At 44.3% G+C, this 25,159-nt stretch overlaps 1 protein-coding gene across 50 annotated transcripts in view; it reads left to right on the plus strand.

Annotated features, from left to right (window-relative positions):
• Positions 1-25,159, plus strand: part of RAI14 (retinoic acid induced 14) — a 161,295-nt gene that overhangs the window by 94,788 nt on the left and 41,348 nt on the right. For 39 of the 50 annotated variants that reach the window (XM_081520491.1, XM_081520436.1, XM_081520450.1 and 36 more), the window contains one exon: positions 6,058-6,188. The exons of the other annotated variants lie outside the window; for them this stretch is intronic. Coding sequence is in view for 38 of the 39 variants with exons in the window: in XM_081520436.1 (XP_081376562.1) it covers positions 6,058-6,188 (131 nt within the window). In the remaining variant the exon portion in view is untranslated. The remainder of the gene's footprint in view (positions 1-6,057; positions 6,189-25,159) is intronic. 50 annotated transcript variants of the gene reach the window in all.

Genomic DNA, 25,159 nt, shown 5'->3' on the forward strand with positions numbered 1-25,159 from the left:
AACTCCTAGGGAAAGCCTAGTATATTTATTAAGCTTTTGTAGGGAGTGAAATACTTACTTCCATGAGGCAAAAGTGAAGAATTCTTCACTTCTCCCATCCCTGTCCTTAATAACGCTTTGTGGAGGAAGAAAATTCTTTCAAGTGAATTCTCTGCTTAGCCTTAGCGTGGGTTCCGGTTGTCCCCAAACTTGTAATCAGAGCAGTTGTTGAACCTGGATCAGTGCAGGGCTCTCTCCCCAGCCCCACCCCCCAGCTCACTGAGACCAGAACCTCCCGGATGGGGGCTGGGGGGAGTCTGTATTTAACCAGTTCCCAGACCATTCCCGTGACTGGGAGACACTGGGTTTACCCTGATGAATTGATGAGGCGTGGATCCTTGGTTGGGAAAGATTTGGAGGAAGTGTATCTAAGATTAAAATCTTGGAAAATTGGCCTTAGAACGAAAAGTTGAGGAAGCTGGATTTGTTTAGCTTGTGTAAAAAAAAAAAAAAAATCTGAAACATGATTAAATAGGTTTTTTTTTGCAAAAGGATGAAAGAGTTTTAGAAATGAAAAAAACATTTCCCAAGTCAGAGATTGTGGAAGAAACTCCTACTGAAATCAGCAGATACTGAGCATTTACTTGGCACCACAGGGGTAAGAAATAAAGGCTGTTGTCAGTGCCTTGAGGGAGCTGGAGACAAAATGAGTACATGCTGAGCTGGCACACAAAAGCCAGGATGCGATATTTCATCCAGTCTAGACTGCAGGCTTCAGTGGAGGTGAGTGGGCGGGCCCTTGGGAGGAGAAGCCGAGAGAGGTCACCAGGAAAGGCTGGAAGTGCCTGCAGGGTGTATGCTGGGCTTTAGAAGGCCCCCCTCTGTGGGCGGAGGGATGGGATGACTGCACTCTGAAGCAGTGACGTCCATTTATTTTTTATTGTGATACACCAGTAAGAAATATATTTTATACCACTATTCACTACATATTTAAAAGTTTCATGGAATGTTTAGCCTTATTACACATTATGCATGTGATGCTTAAATTTTCTTTATATATGTATATATTTTAATGTTGGATTAACCAGTACAAGGTTGAAAACACTGTTGTAAGGGGGCCAGGAGCCCAGTGTGAGGCAGAGCTGAGTCTGCCCTAAGCTTGCCTTATTGGGATTGCCAATGAGGGAGAGGGGTTCCATGGAAGTGGTGAGAGAGGACTTGCTGATGTGAAGGTGGCCTCCCAAAATCTTCCTCAATTCCAGAATGTGAGTGAATTACTTTGGAATGTTATGGCAAAAGTTCACACTTTACCCATCATGGGTGTTGAGCCAATAGACACAACGAAGCCAGAGATCTGGAGAAGGAAGGATTAATTATTGAAGCAAGTAAGGAGAACACTGGGAATCTCACCCGAACCAGTGCCTCCCCAACAGCCAAATGGGGGAAATTTTAAGCTAAGGGTACATCAGTAGTCCACTGGAAAAGACCCTGATGCTGGGAAAGACTGAGAGTAGGAGGAGAAAGGGACAGCAAAGGATCAGATGGTTGGATGGCATCACTGACTCATGAATTTGAACAAACTTTGGGAGACAGTGGAGGACAGAAGAGCCGGGCATGCTGCAGTCCGTGGAGTCACAAAGAACTGGACATGACCTAATGACTGAACAACATTCATATTCCTGCAGGAGCTTGAGCAGAGGAGAACTCAGCATAGAACTGGGGTGTAGAGATCAACAGAATCCAAGCTTTAGTTAATGGAAGTCAAGGAGGGTCAGCATCATCATTCCATCCTCCACCTGGGTGGGGGCCTTAGTTCCTGTAGGTATGTGAGTCAGTTAGTTGCTCAGTCGTGTCTGACTCTTTGCGACCCCATGGACTATAGCCTGCCAGGTTCCTCTGTCCATGGACTTCTCCAGGCAAGAATACTGGAGTGGGTAGCCATTCCCTTCTCGACCCAGGGATCAAACCTAGGTCTCCTGCATTGCAGGCAGATTCTTTACCTACCGTCTGAGCCACCAGGGAAGCCCTTCTCAAAGATGTGTTGCTGTTATTATGTCTATCCCCTGAGGAGGAACTAGGACTCTGCTTTGTCACTGCACTATTTGCCTTTTTCTGTTTCTGCATTCCTTGTTTTCCCTGATTACTGAGGCTTGTTCAAGGGCAAGCACTGTGGCCAGACTCAGATCACAAAATGGCTTAGGACAGAATGGCTTCTCTTTTGTCAAGAAAGTTCCTGGATTTCTTTCTCCAGGGATCCCTTAACCTATCTGCTTACAATACCAGATATGAGGGTAGGGCGTCCTTCATATGAAGAAAGTTTTCCAACTTTCCTGACAAAAATTGGGTGTCCAACAATTCAGTTCAGTTCTGACACTAATGCCCTGGAGTTAGCATCTGATTCCACAGGTTAAAGGGCTCAGTCCCACAAGATTGCCCTCACTTCAGATGCCAGTTTCAAGTCCTCGGCCAACCATATGTCTCGCTGACCAGCTGTGTAAAGTCCAAGGGTTCCCACAGCCCCTTGCTCAAGTTTGATAATTCACTAGAAATACCAAACAGAACCCAGAAAGGCACTTCACTTACTAGTGTCAGTTTGTTATACATGATACAATTCAGAAACAGCCAGATAATAGAAATGCTTGGGGCAAGGTATGGAGTGTGTGTGCACATGCGTGTGGGCACCCAACTCTTCCATGGCTTCTGCAGCAAAACCACGCTCCCAGCACCTTTGTAACTGAGCAGAACGCCATAGGGCCTCCCAGGACAGACCCGTCCCCCGTATCCTCTGTTGTAGGTCCTTTCTGAAGTACCCAAATAATAGTATCTCCTACACATTTCCTGAGTTTTTCAAACGCTAGAAAACCACCACTAAATGGAAGAACTACTTGATGATCAGGAGCACGGAGGCCCCAGACCTTCTGGCCCCTAGGAACAGATGCTGTTAACCACCCATCAACCAATGAGAGAATTGTGCAGGAGCTGATCACATACCCTGGGACGCCCCTCCCTCACCTGACCTTTAGAAATGCTTTGCTGAAACCTTCAGGGAGTTCAGAGTTTTGGGGGAGCCACGAGCCACTCTTTCGCCTTGCATCGCCCTGCAATAAACCTTTCTCTGTGCCAGATTCCAACATTTCAGTTTCTTGGGCCTCGCTGTGTGTCTGGCACAGGAATGTGTGTCCAGTAACAGATGCACATGTAACTAATTTTAGGCAGCCCCTGCAATCAGATTTTTCTCAACCAAGAGTTTAGTGCCTTGGTTGCACTGAGAAGGAAAATCCTTTCATGTGGCCTTTCTTTGCTTAAGTACTTTCAATCATGTCCTCTGAGATTTAATATCCTTTTGATCTTCCCAATCAGTTTTAATTGGGTCAGTTTAAGTTAGGGAAGGATTTTAAAAGACAGCACTAATAATGGAGCAGTTGGGATGATGTAGATAGGAATAACTGGTTGGAAATGTGCTTCAGTAAACGTTTTTAGTTTTGTTGTGCCTTGTAAAATGCAATCTGGAGGGAAGTAAGCTGCAATCCATTTCTCTTAGTGTTTGCTACATTTTGTCGTTAAGTAAAGCCTGTGATTCTACTGACAAACGCTTGTGCCTTGGGCGATGTATTTGTTCTGTTCCCCTTCAATAGGAAGCCTGATTTGTTTTTTATGAGTAATTTTTTAAGACATGTGAATTTATTTTATTATTATTATTATTTTTTTGGCCACGCCACGTGGCATGTGGGATCCTAGTTCTCTGACCGGGGATCAAACCCACACCCCCTGCCTTGAAAGTGTGGAGTCTTAACCACTAGACCACCAGGGAAGTCTCACGAAATTTGATTTGTAATAAAAGATAAAGCCAGTGTCTTCTCTGTGAGTAAATTGTTGTAGGAGAATGGTGGATAATTTGGCCTAGACACGTTCTTTCTTTGCTAAACAGTATTTAGAGAGCCTTTGTGTAAGAGCTGCACTGTTCTATGTGATATCCACTAGCTACTGGCACTTGGTATCTAAAATTAAATTTTGAAATTCAGTTCCTCAGTCTCACTGGCCACATTTTCAGTGCTCAATAGCCACATGTGGCTAATGCAAGATTGGTGGTTGAGGCCAGATAATTGTTTGTTGCGGGGAGAGAGGTATCCCGAGCATTGCAGGGTGTTTAGTATCACCCCAGCCTCTACCTACCAGATGCTGGTAGGACTCCCTAGTCATGACAATCAAAACTGCATGTCAGGATTGCCAAATGTCCCTTGAGGGGCAGTCACCCCTGGTTGAGAATCACTGGTCCAGTGGCTACAGTTTTGGGACAGTTGCAGATATAGAACATTTCTATCATCACAGACTGTGCAATTCTAGAATAATTCCTAGCAGAGTTTGGCTTTGGACATTTTCTAGATTAGACCTTTTAAGCTTTAGAGCAAGGACAGTGATCATTCAGTTCAAAGCCTTGGGAAACTGAGACACACACAGGTTTGTTTGTTTTTTTTTTTTTGGGTGACTTAATATCTGAAGCATGTAAGTACCCATGTGGTGTTCTGGACTTCATGCAGCCTAGAGGACAGATGCATGATTTTCATTCAGACCTACTTCCCTCTCACTGTGTTCTTGGCACTCAGTGATGGCAAGGAGAAGGAAGACTTCCCCTTCATGGGGAAAGGAGAATGTACTGAGAAATGGAAGATGTCCAGCCCTGAGACTCTCAGAGAAGCAAACTTCTGACTTGAGCCCTGGGTTACCTCTTCCGTGCCCTGTGGCTTTCTTGAAAGCCCTGCCTCTAGGCTAGGGTTGGAGGGGGTGCTGGGGCCATCTGCTGGCCCCAGCCTTGCTCTGTGAGAGGAACAGTCTTACTGAGTTTTCTGGTACCATGAGTGCAGAGAGATGCAAATTGTCCTGAGCCCATGGAAGACTGCAGTCCTTCAAAAGATTCCCTCTTGTTACTTTTAAATCTCCAGTGTCTCCTCTACATTTTCCTGGAAGTGGTCCATGGCAGAGTCTTTAATATGAATTGCCTGATGATTCTTATTTTCAGGGTCACAGGGAAGCAGCCAGCCTTAGAGACTGTCTGTAGAAAGTGTTGGGGAGAGAGGAAGATTCCCTTTCAGGGCAGAGGTGTCCATCCCTGGAGGGGCCAGAAAGTAGGCTTAGCAGGGGTGCAGTGGGGATGTGCCTGGAAAGCAGGCTGGGCTTGCAGTTTCCCAGGGGCTTTGAGATGTCCCCGGATCTTTTCCTCCTCTGTGAACCCCACGTGTCTCACACACCTCCTGTTGACTCTTCTTCCATCACGAGTTTGTTCTCTGCTCTAAAATCTTCAATAGTTCACTGCTGCCTTTCCACTTTGGACACTTCTTAGTACTCAAGGCTCTTTTTGCTCTGATATCAAGATCTTCTCTATTCCTTAATAAGATGAGAAATTAGTTTTTGTGCTGCCGTAAGCTTTCCTGTTACTGCCGTTTGCAGAATTATTCTCTCAGGGCTGAGGCTCCGTGGTGGTGGACGCTTTGCTCAGGGCCATTTGATGTGTAATAGCTCGTTCAGGAGGAAGTTTTGTTTTGGTGATATTCTGTTGAGTTAGAAGCCTAGACAACTACTTAAAACCAGCATACAACTCAAAACTGCAGTAAATGGGCCGGGAGGAATGACAGCAAAAGCAGACGAGGGGTCGTGTGTAAATCCTCAGGCTGCCTTGGGCTGGTGGCTGGTTGGTCCTGTCCCTTTATGGGCCCAGTGAGCTGTGGACCAGGTCAAAGGTCAGTGTTCTGCGGTGCCAGCTGTCAAGTTTAGCCGCAAATAAGCTAATGTGTAAACTGGCCTCTTGGTCTTTGAAAGTTGCTTCATCTTCCCGGTTTCAGTTGAAAGAAGTTGCTTTCTTTCAGAGTCTGGTGACCGGCTGCTCTTTCATTGAACTGTGGATGTTTTCTTTTGGGAAACCAGCCTTTTTGGGTGTCTCCATGGTGAAGGGAAAGGTATTTTTAAAGTTGCCCGTTGCGGGGCAGGTTCTCATTTGAGTGACGGGGAGGTTCAGGATCCTGAAGGCAGGATAGCCGTGGCTGCTGTCACTTACTGGTTCTACGTGTCCCCTGTGCTCCACAGACCAACGAGTGGAACAAGAATGATGACCGACTGCTCCAGGCCGTGGAGAATGGAGACGCCGAGAAGGTGGCCTCGCTGCTGGGCAAGAAGGGGGCCAGCGCCACCAAGCATGACAGCGAGGGCAAGACGGCGTAAGTTAGAGAGATTGGCTTCTGGGTTCTCAGCTTGCTCTCTAAAGTTCTCAGGATCCCTGGGGAAACTTTGCAAGTGCATCTAGTACTACCCCCACCGCCCACCCCTTGTTAAAATATGTAAGAGGATATTTTAGTCTAGTTCCTCTCACTTCAAGTTCCAAGTTACACATTTGAGTTTTGCCTTGAATGGTTACATTTGTTCCTGGTGTAACCAAAGATTTTGCCAGAGAACAAATAGCACCAGCCTTGTAACCAACTAACTGATAGGTGGGAAATGAATCCAATCCCAGATTGGAAACAGCGTAAAAGAGAAAGTTTGTTTTTTTCCATAACCTTGAAACCTTATTATTTATAGTACTTGTTGTTTAGTCGCTCAGTCGTGTCTGACTCTGCGACCCCATGGACTGCAGCACGCCAGGCTTCCCTGTCCTTCACCATCTCCCGGGGCTTGCTCAAACTCATGTCCATTGAGTCAGTGATGCCATCCAACCATCTCATCCTCTGTCCTTCCTTACTCTGTTCATCTTACAGAGAGGTTATTGACTTTGGATTTCTAATCTGGACTTTTTATCAGCTAGGACTGTGTAGTCCTCACACCTCAATTTCTTCACTATACGGTGGAGATGACAGTATTCAACTTCTAGGGTAGTTATGAGAATAAAACAAGATACTGACATTGGTTGGGTGACCCCAGAAGCAGGCTGTGAGGTGTGGATTTGAGTGCAAGAAGTTTTTATAGCCCATGATCTCAGCAAGTGGACAGTAAGCGAATGAAGCCTCTATAGCATGTTATTGACAGGTTACTGCTATGAGCAACTGAAACTCATTCCCACTAAGGACCTCTGAGAATCTGTCTAGACTTAAGAGTAGGGGTTGGCCAACTATGGCCTAGCCGTCTGCCTTTGTAAATCGGGTTTTGTTGGAATGCAGCCACACCTATTCATTCAGCATTGTTCGTGGCTGCTTCTGCACTGCAAAGGCGGATTTGAGACTTAAGACAAGGACTGTGTGGCCCACAAAGCCTAACATTTTAACTAGTTTGCTTACCCTAGGTTTAAAGTGTGCTTCAGACTTGTGCCACGCAAGGGGTAAGGAAACTGGGGTATCTGTTCCTGATCTCCCGACACTGCAAGGTTGAGTGCCTTTGCTAGGGGCGATAACGCTCATGGCCAGAACACCTCTAAAAGGATGAAGGAGGGGCATGTACAGCCATAGATGCCAGGTGTAAAAAGCTGCAGAGTGCCCAGCCCACAGTAAGCACTTGATAAAGCCAGCTCCCTTCCTTTCTGATCCTAAATTACTGTTGCTCAATTCTGGCAGCTCTGGCATTAGACTCTCCTGGGGTGCTTTTATTTTTTTTCAACTTTGTTTATGGTCCTGCTGCACCTCTTATGGGATCTTAGTTCCCCGCAGGGGTTAAACTCATGTTCCTTGCATTGGAAGGCAGATTCTTAACCACAAGACTGCCAGGAAAGTCCACCTGGGGTGCTTTTTAAAATATGGATGCCACGCCCACCCTGAATCATTTGGTCTAGGCAGAGGACCAGGAATCCATATTTTTGAAAATATCCCATGTAGATTGAACCAGAGAGAACCATTCTCCGGAAATTAGATTGAGTGTAGATTGAAGCATAGGTATCAAGAATAAACGACAAGTTGTCAGGGAATGTCGTCCCATTTTAGTGCTATGCTGTGTGCTAAGCTGCTTCACTTGTGTCCGACTCTGTGCGACCCCATAGACTGTAGCCCACCAGGTTCCTCTGTCCGTGGGATTCTTCAGGCAAGAATACGGGAGTGGGTTGCCACGCCCTCCTCCAGGAGATCTTCGTGACCCAGGGATCAAACCCACATCTCTCATGTCTCTTACATTTGCAGGCATGTTCTTTACCACTAGTGCCACCCCACTAGTGGGAATTGGGGAAGCCCCAAATTAACCCCTCTTCCCAGCACCCGTTGAAAAGTGTGATCCCATAGAGGAGACCCCAACTCTGTTGACTGGGAGCCACAAGGAAGCTCAAAGGGCTAAGCTTTCTGTAGGAACCAGGCTAGCCAGCATATAAAGAGGAGAGGGTACACGTTCTCACAGAGGTCAGGGTATGGTTCTGTAGAAGATGGGCTTGTCCTTTCATCCAGTCACCCTAAGTTGAACTCCACCCCCCCCCAGCCTCAGCTTGACTTCCTTCTTGGCAGAGGCCTGTGTCAGGTGTGGGCACAAGGCCATATCCTTGGAGCCCTGACTCGCTAGTCAGGGTAGTAAGGCTGGCTTTGGGTGTTGGCTAATGTTTTGTTGCATCAGTTGCCTACTCAACCTTATGTAACTGTTAGTTCTTACGTCTCTTGCACTCTAGACTATAATTTCCTTGCTAGAAGGGACTGTGACCTTACAGTTCCCAGCTGGAATTATCTAGCCAGCGGCTCGGTTTATGGTAATTTTTTAAAAATAATTTTATTTATTTTTGGCTGCACAGGATCTTCATTGCTGCACGGGCTTTCTCTAGTTGTGGCGAGCAGAGACCACTTTCTGTTGTGGTACACGTGCTTTTCATCGTGGTGGTTTCTCTTGCTGTGGAGTACAGGCTCTAGATGCATGGGCTCAGAAGTTGTGGCTCACAGTCTCTAGAGCGCAGGCTCAGTAGTTGTGGTGCAGGGACTTAGTTCCTCTGGCATGTGGGATCTTCCCGGACTAGGGTTCGAACCTGTGTCCCCTGCACTGGCGAATTCTTAACCATTGGACCACCAGGGAAGTCCTATAGTAGATAGCCAATAAATATTTGTTGGATGAGTTAATTAACCTTTTCTTGTGATGCCACATTTGGAGTTCATGCTATCTGAGCTACAGTGGCGGAGGCTACCCTCCTAAGCCTGTCCTGAGATTTTTAGCAGTAGGCCCAGTGCTTTTGTATTCCTGTGTACCACCATACATCTTTCTAGGCTCCTCCTCCTCCCAGTCTGGCTCTGCAGATGTCTGCACAAAAAAACCTTTATAGCCATCCCAGAGAAAGGGAGGGGAACTGTTTGTGATAGTTTTGTCCAAGACGATACTCACTAAAAAAAAAGAAAACTTAGATTAGCAGCTTTGCCATAATTATGATCACCTTGATCAATCTGTGCCTTTTCTTAATAAGATATTCATTATGTATAGAACAGATGGCCAGACTTATTTTCTCTTCTCTCTCTTTTTTAATTGTAAAATATACACATCATAAAACTTACCAGTTTAACCATTTTAAAGTATACATTTTAGTGGCATTAAGTACATTCACAGTGTTGTACAACCATCATCATCATCTAGTTCCAGAAATTTTTCATCACCCCAAAAGGAAACCCACACCCATCAAACAGTGACACTCCTTAACTTCTCCTCCCACTCTTCCTGGCGACCACTAATCTGCTTTCTGTCTTTATGAATCAGCCTATTCTAGATATTTCATATAAACGGAATCATACTATACAAGGCCCTTTGTCTCTGGCTTCTTTCAGCTTAATGTTTTCAAGGTTCATCCTTATTGTAGCATGAATCAGTAGTTCATTCTGTTCTTTTCAACTAGAAATGCACACCGCGGTTATAAAAAAAAAATCACCACCTCCATTTAAAAGATGATAAAACTAAGGTCCACGTGATGCATCTCTCCCTGAATTAACCCTGAGCCATTTCTAACATCTCTGCCTTTGCAGTTAGAAGCCACCATTTTCCCCTTCAGTGACACCTAGGTAGAAAACTAGAGAGACTCTATGCAAAAGGAAGAGAGGAGGTAATTAATTTTTCCATGCAAGGTTTTTCATAAGACATCATCTGCTAACATTAAACTTTTCTGGTTGGACTGTTCCTTTTGATTTTTAAAGTTATTAACTGATAACGGTAAGAATTTAGTTTTCAAAGCCACCATAGAATTAAATCTATCTGGCTTCATATTTTCTTTCAAATCTAGTGGTCTTAGTGTTGAGAAGGAAGGGAGGTTGCTGTGGGGTTGGAAATCATCTCTCCTGTCCCTTTGTTTCTGTGTGTGTTAGTCGCTCGGTTGTGACTGACTCTTTGCGACCCCGTGAACGGTAGCCCTCCAGGCTCCTCTGTCCATGGTATTCTCCAGGCAAGAATATTGGAGTGAGTAGCTGTTCTCTTCTCCAGGGGATCTTCCTGACCCAGAGATGAAACCCAGGTCTCTTGAATTGCAGGCAGATTCTTTACTGTCTGAGCCACCAGGAAAGCCTGTCCCTTTGGTACCATGTGATTCTGCAAGGCCAAGTGTCTGCTGTACAAGTGAGCCCCAAGCAGCATTGTTCCCTTGGTTTCTGCATTCTTACCTTGCAAGTCTACACTTCTGGCTTTGGGTTAGTCTAATCTGTGCATTCCTGCCTGAGTGTATGTACATGTCCCTCAAGCTATGGAGACTTTGCTGTTCTTGTTCCTGTTCTTTCCACGTGGATCTGGTTTGGTGTCAGGGGAACGGGGAACTCCCTAGGAGCAGTTCTGAATTCAGGGCGGGCCAATGAAGAGTGTTCCTCCCTCAAGAACTCTGGCTCCATCAGCCCACTGGAGCTTGCAGGGCCTGCATTTGTTGGAGGATGTGTATAGAATGTTTTGCATTTGTCTTCAAAGGGTAAGACTAGATCACATACCTGAAAGTTAGGTCCTTAACAGGACTTGGCCTCATTCTCTGCCCACTCATGAGGGTTTACCCTTTGATTTATGCACACCTCCATATCAAAATGAATTTGGAGGCCTATCTTCTAGTGAGGTTTTGTGATAACCCATTTTGTCATCTTGCTCAGTGATGCACAGTGTCTTCCTATTGTCTAACAGCCTGGAGTCCTGACTTTGGCTTTCAAGGGCCTCCTGGTGGTCCTGCCTTGTTTTGCTGTTTTCTTACTCATTTCTTCTGCTGGAGGTGGCACTGCCTGCTCCCTGCCTTCCTCTCCTGTGAGACCATCTGGGTGTTTGCCCCAGGTTCTCTAGTCCAGAATGCCTTCCTCCCTGATATTCTCAGTCCTTTTTAAAAATTTTTGTCTTCTCTTTGAAGTACTAGAATATTGATTGGAAAACTTGTTGTTGTTACAACAGAAAAGTCTCTACAGCTTAAATATGATCTGTATTTTCTTTTTTTGGCTGTGCCATGTGGATGCAGGATCTTACTTCCCTGACCAGGCATTGAACCTGCGCCTCCTGCATTGGGAGTGCAGAGTCCTAACCACTGGATTGCCAGGGAAGCCCCCAAGATCTGTGTTTTCTTAATGACTCAAATCCCTTACAACATGGAAGCTGTCTGAGGACAGGGATCCTATGATTTCAGTGGTGGTGTTGCTCTCTCCCACTGTTCCAGGCATATAAGAGGCACTTGGCTGCTATTTGTGGAAGTGAACTTTTCAGCATGGTTCTAATGGAGAAAACACTCTTTTTGCTGGTACTATCTCATGGGTAGAGTTGTTAGTGATGAACTAACTTGGGGCTCAAGAGGAAAAAAGCTGTCCTGGTGAACATCACAACCTGACACATATCTCTCCCAGCATCCAGTGCAATTTCAATAGAGACATACTCAGCCCTCACTACCTAGAGAATCAGACAACCCAGAAAATCCCAAGAATGAGGCAGCCATCTCAGTTGACATTCTCCAGAAGCTTCCATAACCCAAGGTCAATAACCAGATGGGTGGTTTAGTAATTCTTAAGAGTTTTCAGTTCTTCCTGGAATACTTCCTTTAGGAAGAGATAAGAAACCTTGTCTGAAATTTTTCTTTCTCTAAAACTGATCTAAGAGGGGTTAAAAAAGGGGGTGAAAGCAATCGAATAACTGAAATTCATTTCACAAAGAGTAAAAGAAGGGTGATGTCTTGGGTCAGAAGAGAACAAAATAGAGCCGGGCAGAGAGTTTCAGCCGTGGGCTGTGTTTATGGAGTCAAGCTTGGCTTCCCTCAGCCCATCTGTTCTCTTTCCATGGTGGAGGTGAAGAAGGGGGAGATGCCATTGCCCTAAAACCTCTCACCATAGAGCAAGCTAATTGTTTCAAGATGGTTTCCCCTACATTTGGATGTGCGTTTAATTAAAGTTATGTGTGTTTGTTTTAGGAACAACCAGACTAAATAAAATCACTGCTGGGACTGTGGTATTTGAAGAAATACCACCCAGCCATGTGTGTATAGAGACAAATATATATATATATATATATATACACACACACACACACACATACACACACACGCACACATATATATATGTACGTATGTATGTATGTTGTCTGCATCCATGTTTAGCCCACCTTTCAAAAACCTGATCTTTTTGGCTTTGAAAACAAGAACTTGTGCAAGTATTTTTAGATAACTCGATGGCGCTTAACGTGTAAAATAGAGGAGGTAGTCCTCTAATTCTGCAGATCAGTATGAGAAGGGGCTTCTCTGGCGGGTGGCTTGTTGTACTTCTGACTCTTCCTGTTTTCTCAGAATAGAGATGGAAAGAGGGTTTCAATCTTGGAAATCAAGTCATACCACCTGGTTGCCTTCTCTCACAGCTCTCAAATTCATTTACCTAAAACTGCAGTGTTCTTTATGTGTAATTGCAGCCTCCTTCTCAGCAAAATCACCTTCCAGGCAAAACCACCCTGTGTTTTGTCTAAATCCTGTTAATATCTGGCAGAGGGATGAACCGAAAGCTATAATTTCTTTATAGCATATCTACTCTGCTTCTGGTCAAGTGCATTTTTGAAAGTGACATAATGTCTGTTCCTGTCTTGCAAATGTACCCAAATGTTTGCTTCTAGTTGGGAGGTATTAAAGTGCTCCAAAATCATGCATCAGCACATAACAGAAAAAAGGAGAAAATATGGTCCTTGCCTACAAGATGCACAGCATCTGGCTGAGAAGATAAGACCAACGGAAGTACTAGAGAATAATTAAGTGCTAAATCGTAACATACTAACTGTAAGGGGTTCAGGATGGGAAGAGGTGGTGATGCACTGGAGTAGTGAAGGAGTGCTTCCTGTGGTGCAAGGTGGCCCTGAGAGGATGGGTTGGGAGGATGTGGGTGGGGACAGAGGAAGTGGTAACTGTGTGGATGGAGCCCATCCCAAATGGAAAAGAAAAACAATACCATGGTCATTATTTCCTTCCCTTCCTCCAGAGCTTATTAGCACTTCAAGGTCAGGGACCCACTTGACAACTAGATCCGTGGTTCTCAACCTAACTCCCATTAGAAGCTTCCTGGACAGCTTTGAGAAGTGCTGGGCATCACCCTTAGAGCTACCTGTGTAATTCCTATGGGGTACAGTCTGGGCATGGGGTTGTTTAAGCACACAGGTGGCTTGAATGGTCAGCCCAAACTGAGGACCATGGTGCTGGTCACTCTGCAGTGAGACCCCAGGCTTTATAGCCCAAAGCTTCCCACAAGTTTTCCCTCATGACAGGTTACAGGGGGACTGAGGAAGGCCCACAGAGCCCAGGTGAAATGTTTTCTAGCATACATGCACGTGTGTGTGTGTGTGCTTAGTTGCTCAGTCATGTCCAACTCTTTGTGACCCCCATGGACGGGAGCCCACCAGCCTCCTCTGTCCATGGGGATTCTCCAGGCAAGAATACTGGAGTGGGTTGCCATGCCCTCCTCCAGGGGATCCTCCCAACCCAGGGATTGAACCCAGTCTCCCACATTGCAGGCAGATTCTTTACTGTCTGAGCTACCAGGGAAGCCCATCCACACATGTATGTATATATCATGCTTGTGCACAGAGTAAAATTAAAATGAAAGATAAATTTTGTCATAAAGTAAATTATGTTAGTTATATAATTCACAAGGTGTTTATAGGGAAATAGTGCCATGGGTTAAAGCTGAACAGATCATGTTGCAAAACTGTGCTTTGGAAGGAAGACTTGTAACCAGGGAAGTGGTGCAAATTGATGAGAATAGATATGGGGATTAGCAACTACAGTGATTAAAATATTGGTGGGGTCACAGGATTTTTTCATTTTGAAACTTTGCAAAGCTGGATTAAGTATATTGAAAAGGAAGGATTTTAGACACTCAGATGGCTTATTGTTGCCCAGGGTTGCAGCAATCTGGCTTTGCCTCAGGGGCGAGACCTGCCACCACGTGCAGAGGTCAGGAGAGCCTGGGAAACGGAGTTGTGATAGAGGGCGGAGCCGGGGCGAGTGGGCGTGGCCGGCAGCACACGCAGGCATTGACCTCCATCCAGACTAACCTCGCAGGAGGAGGGGGCACCTGGGGCAGGAGGTTCTCACGCTGGCAGCCACCAGACAGTTCAAGGGTTGAGGCACATGACATCATTCAACACATGCCTGTCCTTTAGAAATACTACTTCCTCACCTGCATCCCGGAAACTGACACTTTCCAAAAGGCCGCCACCACCACCACCACCATTCAGGCTGCGGAGTCATTCAAGGTCCAGTTTGCCCTCTCTTTTATAAAGTCTTTTCTAATTTCCAACAGGGGTGAGCTTGACCTCAACCACTGCCTCTCTTAAACCACCTAGAACTTGATGGGTCTTGTTTACCTATGTACTTATCTTACACAATTATTGTTATTTATCATGTTAATATTGAGTACCCAACACTGGGCCGGGGACTTTCATATGTGTCCTTCACTCAACAGATAGTTGATCTTTCACCCATTAGAAAGATCATGTCAGTTTCCCCCAGTATTTCTCATTTGATGCTCTCAATCACCCTGGAGTAATTTGTGAAAAGTATGGGTCCAAAAGGCTTGGAAATTGGTACAAATCACCCATTCTGGGTAGTAGAGTCTGGGGATCATGAATCAGTTCAGTTTAGTCACTCAGTCGTGTCTGACTCTTTGCGACCCCATGGGCTGCAGCACACCAGGCTTCCCTGTCCATCTCCGACTCCTGGAGCTAGCTCATACTCATGTCCATTGAGTCAGTGATGCCATCCAACCATCTCATCCTGTGTTGTCCCCTTCTCCTTCTGCCTTCAATCTTTGCCAGCATCAGGGTCTTTTCAAATGAGTCAGGTCTTCGCATCAGGTGGACAAAGGATTTGAGTTTCAGCTTCAGCATCAGTCCTTCCAGTGAATATTCAGGACTGATTTTCCTTAAGATTGACTGGTTGGATCTCCTTGCAGCCCAAGGGACTCTCGAGAGTCTTCTCCAACACCACAGTTCAAAAGCATCAGTTCTTCAGCGCTCAGCTTTCTTTTTAGTCCAACTCTCACATCCATACATGACTACCAGAAAAACCATAGCTTTGATTAGATGGACCTTTGTTGGTGAAGTAATGTCTCTGCTTTTTAATATGCTATCTAGGTTGGTTATGGCTTTTCTTCCAAAGGAGCAAGCGTCTTTTAATTTCATGGCTGCGGTCACCATCTGCAGTGATTTTGGAGCCCAAGAAAATAAAGTCTGTCACTGTTTCCATTGTTTCCCCATCTATTTGCTATGAAGTGGTGGGACCAGATGCCATGATCTTAGTTTTTTGAATGTTGAGTTTTAAGCCAACTTTTTCACTCTCCTCTTTCACTTTCATCAAGAGGTTCTTTAGTGTTTCTTCGCTTTCTGCCTTAAGAGTGGTGTCATTTGCGTATCTGAGGTTATTGATGTTTCTCCCAGCAATCTTGATTCCAACTTGTGCTTCATCCAGCCCAGCACTTCACATGATGTACTCTGCATATAAGTTAAATAAACAGGGTGACAATATACAGCCAATACAGACAATATACAGGTGACAATATATACAGCCTTGACATATTCCTTTCCCGATTTGGAACCAGTCTGTTGTTCCATGTCCTGTTCTAACTGTTTCTTCTTGACCTGCATACAGATTTCTTAGGAGGCGGGAAAAGTGGTCTGGTATTCCCATCTCTTGAAGAATTTTCCACAGTTTGTTGTAATCTACACAGTCAAAGGCTTTGGCGTATTTTGCTTTTTTTTTTTTTTAGTGTTGTCTCTTGTATTCATGATCAGTGCAAAGAAATAGAGGAAAACGATAGAATAGGAAAGACTAGAGAGCTCTTCAAGAAAATTAGAGATGTTTTTCTGGTATTCTCTTGCTTTTTCAATGATCCAACAGATGTTGGCAATTTGATCTCTGGTTCTTCTGCCTTTTCTAAATCCAGCTTAAACATGGTTCTTCTGCCTTTTCTAAATCTAGCTTGAACATCTGGAAGTTCATGGTTCACGTATGCTGAAGCCTGGCTTGGAGAATTTTAAGCATTACTCTGCTAGCATGTGAGATGAGTGCAATTGTGCAGTAGTTTGAGCATTCTTTGGCATTGCCTTTCTTTGGGATTGGAAAGAAAACTGACCTTTTCCAGTCCTGTGGCCACTACTGAGTTTTCCAAATTTGCTGGCATATTGAGTGCAGCACTTTCACAGCATCATCGTTTAGGATTTGAAATAGCTCAACTGGAATTCTATCACCTCCGCTAGCTTTGTTTGTAGTGATGCTTTCTAAGGCCCATTTGACTTCACATTCCAGAATGTCTGGCTCTAGGTTAGTGATCACACTGTCGTGGTTATCTGGGTCATGAAGATCTTTTTGTATAGTTCTTCTGTGTATTCTTGCCACCTCTTCTTAATATCTTCTGCTTCTGTTAGGTCCATACCATTTCTATCCTTTATTGAGCCCGTCTTTGCATGAAATGTTCCTTTGGTATCTCTAATTTTCTTGAAGAGCTCTCTAGTCTTTCCCATTCTATTGTTTTCCTCTATTTCTTTGCACTGATCATGAATACAAGAGACAAATCATTTGCCCTAAAGAAGATTTCATACATCCCAAGTGCTACTTTCAGACTGCATTTGTGAAACCAAACAGTCCTGAAGAAAAAGAGCTAATGCTCAGCTTAGGTGTCTCTGGGTTTCTTAGCTCTAGGTATGTGATCTTTCATCTCAGCGTCTCCTCCTCCTGTCACTAGGAGACCTCTGTCCTAAGAAGAAACATGGCTGATTCTATTAGCACATTATGGGCACTTAACAACAGTAATCTTGTTTTTACTGTCTTTATTTCTTTTATGCCAGTCACCTTTTATTATATCTACCTGAAATGTTTACCAGAAGGCAACCAATGTTTCCATTTTTCAAACTGTCTGCCATCTCAGTTACTGATAGAAGCAGTGATCAGAGTCACTGTTGCATCTGCCTTTGAAATAGCTGAAAGACAGGCAGGCCTACTGCTTCTCTGCCTGAGACGATTTCTCTTGGGCCCATGGAGTTGATCCCTGCTAGTAGAGGAGAATAGTTTTTCAAGGCTTTTTTGACTAGAAGCTATTAGACAGGGATGCCTTCCTTTCCTTCAGATTATAATCTGAAATGGAAATCCTGGTCTAAGGATTAAAGATTGTCCCACTGAAATATTTGCTGTATGCTTAGCCTCATTTGAGTTCAGTGACCTCATTAGAACTTAGGTGTTGCAGCAAGTAAGTCCCATGAAACACTTGGTAGGCTGGGTTGGAATCACAGACTTCAGAGATATAAAAGGCTTCAGTGATCATATGGACCAGGTGAGTAAACTGAAGCTGATGAATGTGGGTGACTTTATTGTCTCATACTTGGAGATTGCTAAATTGAAACCAAAACCAAAGAATGCTGACTTTCAGTTCCTGCTTCTGCCTACAATGCTAGTGGTCTGAAAAATTGGACATGTTTCAGAATCACCCAGGGAACTTGTTGAAACACAGATTGCTAGGCTTCTTCCCTGAGTCTGAGCAAGATCCTAAGAATCTGCATTTCTAATAAGCCCCCCGTGATACTAAGACTGCTGGTCCAGGGGACACACTATATGATATGATGTTGGGAAGCAAAGTCAATGACATAACACAGCTTCTCTCTTAAGAACTTACCACCTGAAAAAAACACGATCATGCCAGTTTATAGGTGTACCTTGGTTTGTTGTTTTTTAGTCACTAAGTCCTCTTTGTGACCCCATGGACTGTGGCTCCCCAGGCTCCTCTGTCCATGGGATTTCCCAGGCAAGAGTACTGGAATGGGTTGCCATTCTCTTCTCCAGGGCATCTTTCCAACCCAGGGATTGAACTCGAGTCCCCTGCATTAGCAGGCAGATTCTTTACCACTGAGCCACCAGGGAAGCCTGTGCCTTGGTTTAGTGAAACACAAAATAGAAACTTGAGATAGAAAAGACAAATTCAAACTGAAACCTGGATTACCCCCACCCCCTACCCCAGATCACTTCTCTCTGCTAGGAAAACTGCAATAGGCTAGACAAAATCTCTGCCATCATGGAAGGTATATTCTAACAGGGCAGTCAGACAATAATCCCATGCCTCTTTAATGTACTGTCAGGTGCACTGAAAAAAAGAAGCAGCTAGGGGCCACTATGAATAAACCTGGTTAAGAAAGGCCTCTCTGAGCAGACACCTTCATTTGAGCAGATTCCTGAATTAGAATGAGGTGCAAGCCATGCACTTTTCTAGAACTGTCCTGGTGGGGGGAACAGCTGGGCAGATGCTCTGAGGTAGGAGGGTGCTTGATGTGCCCAGCGAACAGGGAATGAACTAGAAGATGAGATCACAGTGGGAGCCAGTAGCCCCTCATATAGAACCTGGTGGGCCACGGGAAGATTTTGGATTAAATCCTAATTCCAAATACTTAATTTCCCTTATTCATATGATCTAATATTTTTTCCCCCTCTAGAAAGATGCCTTACAAAAGGAATGCAATTAAAGTATAGGCGATTTGGGGGAAATGCTGATGTTCTCAGTTCAGTTCAGTTCACTCAGTCGTGTCCGACTCTCTGCGACCCCATGGACTGCAGCACGCCAGGCATCCCTGTCCATCACCAACTCCCAACTCAAGCTCATGTCCATCAGGTCGGTGATACCATCCAACCGTCTCATCCTCTGTCGTCCCCTTCTCCCACCTTCAGTCTTTCCCAGCATCAGGGTCTTTTCCAAGGAGTCAGTTCTTTACCAGGTGGCCAAAGGATTGGAGCTTCAGCTTCAGCATCAGTCCCTCCAATGAATATTCAGGACTGATTTCCTTTAGGATAGACTGATGGGATCTCCTTGAGACTCTCAAGAGTCTTCTCCAACACCACAGTCCAAAAGCATTAATTCTTTGGTGCTCAGCTTTCTTTATAGTCCAACTCTGAAAAGCTAGTTATTATTGTGAAATAATAATATAAATAATAAAAGGAAAAGCTAGTTATTATTGTGAAGTATTTCTGAGTCTCACTGACCATTGTTACTCCTCTCTTGGAAATAAAGGGCTTTAAAAAGAAAGACGGGAGATGTGGGCTCAGCAGGGAAGAACTGCTATTTAGGGTCAGGGCAGTGAACTCAAGTCCTGATCTTTTCTACATGTCCCTAACCTCTCTTCCCTGGTAGCTCAGAAAACAGGAGAGAATTCACCTGCAATGCAGGTCTTAATGCAGTTGAGACCTGGGTTTGATCACTGGGTCAGGAAGATCCCTGGAGAAGAGAATGACAACTTACTCCAGTATTCTTGCCTGGAGAGTTCCATGGGCAGAGGAATAGGACTTCCATGGACAGAGGGGCCTGGCAGGCTACAGTCCACGGAGTCACAAAGAGTCAGACAGGAACGACTGAGCAACTGACACTTTCATTACTTTCAACTGCTCTGAGCCTCAGCGACTTCATCTATGAAGTGAAATATTAGATCAGTTTGTTCTTCTCAATCTTCTAACTTGCTGGGATTCTGGGTATGTCTGATGGTGCTAGTAGGGTTTGGTGTATGGTCATTTTCTATAGCTTGACTTGGGGAGTAAAAAATTGGTTGCAGAAGCAGTGGACAGGACTAGAGAGTTGCTGGTGGTGGCCAACCTGTTGCATTCCTGACCTCACTTGTCTGGCCAGCTCTTTTGGGATCGGGAGCTGGGTTGCTTGTGAAGAAAGAAAGAGTTGGAGTAAAATCCTTCACTCAAGAAAGAATTTGAATGAAATCGGTGAATGAACGTGCATTAACAATCCAGGTCTTCTGAAAGTAGCCGTGTGAGTTTGTGTTTCCTCCAAATATATGCTTCAGCTGGCAAACAGGAACTGGAAGAATTGTGCTGGTAATAGCTCTGCAAGATAGAAGGAACCTTCCCGGCCATCACTCACAGGCTTTTGAATAGCAGCAGTTTCCGATCCCCTTCGGGTTAAGGGCCTTGAAGAATATCGTGGCCTTGTCCCCGAGGTTTTGAATCTAAGAAAGTTTGCACAACTTGCTGAGTGATTTTGAAGGAATTGAAGCCTCTGTTTTGGGCTCCATGTGCTGTGGCATTTGGATACATTCCTTTCCATTTGAGACCATGGGCAACCCTCAACTGCCCCAGTAAGAAGCCTGTATTTGCCTTTTGGCAAAATATTTCCAGTTATTTTAATTTAAACTTTGTTTCTTTAAGAGCGGCACAGCCAGTAAGTTGTATTATGTGGTGTTTCATAGTTTACAGACAGATCTAACAAGTACTGTGGTTTCTCAGCATGGTGATGAAGGGCCTACTCTGCAGGCAGAACACCAAGGTCAGAATTCAGGCTCCCCTACTTACTGGCTCTGGGACTTTGTGCAAGTTCACTGGACTTCTCTGTGCCTCAGCTTCCTCCTCTGTAAAATGGGATGATGATAATTATTCCTTCCAGAGCTTTGTTGGGGGATGTAATGAGTTATAGGGTGTGGTATTTCAATAGATAAGCAGCTTTTAAAAATATTTTAAATTTTTTATTTATTTTTATTTTTGGCTGCTCTGGGTCTTTGTTGCTGTGTTTGGGCTTTGGCTACTCTTTATTGCAGTGCATGGGCTTTTCATTGCAGTGGCTTCTTTTGGTGTGGAGCACAGGTTCTAGGCGCAAGGGCTTGGTAGTTGCAGAGTGCAGACTCAGTTGCTCCAGGGCATGTGGAATCTTCCTGGACCAGGGATAGAACCTGTGTCGTCTGCACTGGCAGGCGGATTCTTATCCACTGTACCACCAGAGAAGCCCTGCTATTATAATTGATGCTACTGTTTTTTGTTTTTTTTTAATTGCTCAAATATGGTTTAGAGGTGAGAGAAGTGAACTTAGTACCTCAACCACAATGACAAGGCAGCAGACCCAGCCGTGGTATTTCAGCCTCCTGGGCTGCTCCTTCTTTTTCTGCTGTTCTTCCTCTGCACCTTTGGGCTGTCACCCAGCTGCTGTTCTGGGCTCTCCAGGACTTCTTGGTCTTCTCTTTGGGGTAGGAGGGAGAGAGGGAGGAGGAAGAGGAAAGGGTGGTTGGTGGGTTGCGGGGGGGTGGATGGGGAATCATAAAACTCTTAAGCACAGAAACCTTGGGAACTTTCCAAGTGACAAAAGCAGAAAAATTCCAAATATCAGTAAGCAGCAAAGGGATCAAAGGAGCCTGATGTAAATCTTCAGGCCACTCTATTTTTGCCTTTTAGTTACCCCTCTGTGGAAGGGCCCAGCTGAGTTTTTTTTTTTTTTTACAAGAAAGCTAAACATGGCCTATTATAACGAAACTTAAACCAGCATCGATTCCTTTTTTGTGGGGCAAATCCACAAGATTGCTTTCAAGGCTAAGGGATTATGTTTTCAAAAGAAGTTTGAAACAATGGGTGCCTTGGTGGAAAGGATGGTGCGAGGTTCTGAACTCACCCTCTGTTTCGAGCAGTCACGTACATGGGGATCAACTGGGAAACGTGTAAACACAGCTTTTGAATCAGTGATGCTGGGTGGCGCCTGAGAGCCTGCATGTCTAACAGCTCCTGGTCCATGGATCACCCCGTGAGCATCCAAGATTCAGGCTGCTGGAGCGCTATCACTTCAGCTGTACTGGAATCTGGATGGCCACCCTGCCATATCCCTGGGCAGTGACAAGTGTCCCTGTCACTGGGCCTGGGGTTGGACAGATGGATAAAGGTTTTTATACCGCTCCCTCCTCCACTGAATTCTTGACCTCTCTAAATGAAGGGATAAGCCAATAGACTCTCTCATAAAATATATTCCTGTCGACACTTGAGTGACATTTCTTGTCTTTAAAAGGAAAGGCCCCACTTTTTAATTAGGTGTAAAAGCCTACAGAGACAAAGCCCAAGGATGTTCTGATTTTGTTTTGCCTTCACTTTTCTATTCCTCTAAGGGGAAATTTCAGCTGATAATTAGTTAGAATAACTACCTCAAAGCATTCATTAAGAAAGACTTAAGTGTTTCTTCTGTGGGAAATTTAAGTGTAATTAAAATTCTCATCTCTCAAATTAAAATTTGTCAGACAACAAGTCTTGGCTAGGATGTGGACAAATTAGAGCTCTCATGTTGCTGGGGATGTAAAATGGTGCTTTAGAAAGTAGTCTCGGATTTCATTAAAGACTTTAACATAGTTACCATATGGTTCAGCAATTCCACTCCTAAGTCTATACCCAGGAGAACTGAAAACCTGTCTGCACAAACACTTGCACACAGATGTTTTATCAGCCTTATTCAAAATAACCCAAAAGTAGAAACAACCCAAATGTCCATAACCAATGAATGAATAAACACAATGTGATATATCCGCTCAGTGGAAGGAATATCATATTGGTATGTGCTACACATGGGTGAGCCTCAAAAAGAGGCCAAACATGAGAAGACAAACACAACACAAAAAAATCTCACACTGTATGACTCCATCTTGATGAAATGTTCATAATAAGCAAATCCATAGATAAAGTAGATTAGTGACGGCCAAGGGCAGGCATAGAATGGGAAGTGAATATTAGTGGATATGAATTTTCTTTTTTAAGTTGATGAAAATATTCTGCAATATTTGTGATGTTGGTTGCACAACTTCATGAATATACTAAAAATGACTGAATTGTGCATTTTAAAATGGTGAATTCACATACCATAAAATAAAAAGTTTGGAATCTGCCCATGTTGTTTCTTAAGTCTTTATTTAATATGTTTTAATAGGATTATATCTCAGCTTCTTGCATTTGTTTTAAATAGTTTATCACAGAGTTTCTCAACCTGGGCACTATTGACATTTTGACATGTTGGTATGATTCACATTTTAGACTAGTTAGAGAAGTGTTGTGGGGAGCTGTCCTGTGCATCGTAGGATGTTATAGCAGCATCTCTGTTCTTTCCTTGGTGGCTCAGTGGTAAAGAATCTGCCTGCCAAGCAGGAGATGTGGGTTCAATCCCTGGATTGGGAAGATCCCTTAGAGAAGGGAATGGCAACCCACTCCAGTATTCTTGCCTGGAGAATCCCATGGACAGAGGAGGCTAGCAGGCTGTAGTCCATGGGGTCACAAAGAGTCGTACATGACTGAGTGGCTAGTCCCCTCCCTTTCTTTCCTGGTCATTATACATTAGATACCACCCCCTACCCTGTGAATAATAATCACAGCTGTCTCCAGGTGTTGCCAAATGTCCCCTAGGTGGGGCAAAATCACCCCCAGTGGAGAACCACTGGTTTATCTTCAGTCTTCCTACTAAAAGCTGAGATCCATGAGGGCTTCTTTATTCACCATGTGTTTCTGAGTGCTTAGAACAGTGTCGGGCACATAAATACCCTGCTGTGGTAAATATGTAAATGAATTAATATATCTAGCTATAGCGGTTTATAAAAATAGACAACTATAGAAATATTGAAATGATTCCATGCTCAAATTAGTTCCAATGCCCTAGAATTAACTTTGTCAAGAACAGCCTCTGTTTTGGGGTGAGGGGGGCCGTTCTTCAGCCTAGTGCTTTTCCTACCCACCTCACCCAAGTCTGCAAACTGTCTTTACCTAGAGGTGTGTTCTTTTTATCAGCTATCCAGGGTACAGGCTGTTAGAGGCTACCAACCAGGATCTTCAGTCGTTGGGTGCTGACTCAGGGTGCCATCTGCTCCCTAAGCCTGAGGTAACCCCACAGATGCCACCTGCAGCCCAGACCAGTCACCGGGACTGCCCGCCCTGAGCATGCCTGCACGTATCGGGCACTGCATAAGAAAGGAAACCTACTCACTGTCATTTACAGATCCGGGTTCTGTGAATGACTAAGCATGTTTTCCCACCCAACCGACCAACTCTCCACTTGAGTATCTTATAAAAAGTTACTCAAGTGGAGGCTAAATGCTATTGAGAGGCTAAATGCTAATGACTTGTTGCTGCCACACCCTGCTTTGGGGATTGTCACTTCTGGAAGTGCCTGAATCTTAGCTGCTCAAGTGTAAGCATTAGACAAGGCTGATCTCAGGTGGCTTTTGTTTTTGCTGGTGGTTTTTTTTTTGGTCATCAATGACTGTCTATAACTCTGTCTTCCTTGCTTTTCTTTCTTTTTTTTTTTTCACATTTTTTAAAAATTGAAAGATAATTGCTTTACAACATTGTGTTGGTTTCTGCCATACAGCAACACGAAATCAGCCATAAGTATACATAGATTCCCCTCCCTCTTGAACCTCCCTCCCAGGCCCCCTTGATTTTCTTCTTGCTTTTTCCTCCTCCTCCTTTCTTTTCTTTTTGTTTTTTCATTTTTATTTTATTTTTTTTGTTGTTGGAGTATACTTGCTTTACATTGCTGTGTCAGTTTCTACTGTACAGCAAAGTGAATAAGTAACGTGTATGCACATATTCCTTCTTTTTTGGATCTCTTTCCCATTTAAATCACAACAGAGCACTGAGTAGCATATACCCAGAGAAAACCATATTTCTTTCTTCATTTCTTAAGCAGTGATGGTTCTGACCTTATTTCTGTTAGTCTGTCTTTTCTGAACATTGAGACAAATCCTTTTATTAAGCAGCATGTCTCCGTCTTTGTTCCTTGCCTTGTGTTGATGAGGCTCTGATAATTGGTGGCATTTCTTGGGATACGTATCCATGCTTCACATTTTGCTAAGCACTTTTTACATATACCTCATTCATTCCTCACAGCCCATTTTACAGATGTGGAAACTGGGATACAGAGAACACTTGCCCAAGACCACTCCTTGTTAATAAGCGGCGGAGTGCAGATTCAAACCCAATTAGCCTGAGCCCTTAAAGATTATGTGTAGTGCCTCCCCAATATCCTGCTTCTTGTTATACTTTCTCATCTGGCTGCACATGTCTGTCCTTCCT

Source organism: Giraffa tippelskirchi, chromosome 8 (assembly GCF_054371585.1).
Source record: "Giraffa tippelskirchi isolate mGirTip1 chromosome 8, T2T-mGirTip1v1.2.pri, whole genome shotgun sequence".
NCBI classification, from domain to species: Eukaryota; Metazoa; Chordata; class Mammalia; order Artiodactyla; family Giraffidae; genus Giraffa; species Giraffa tippelskirchi.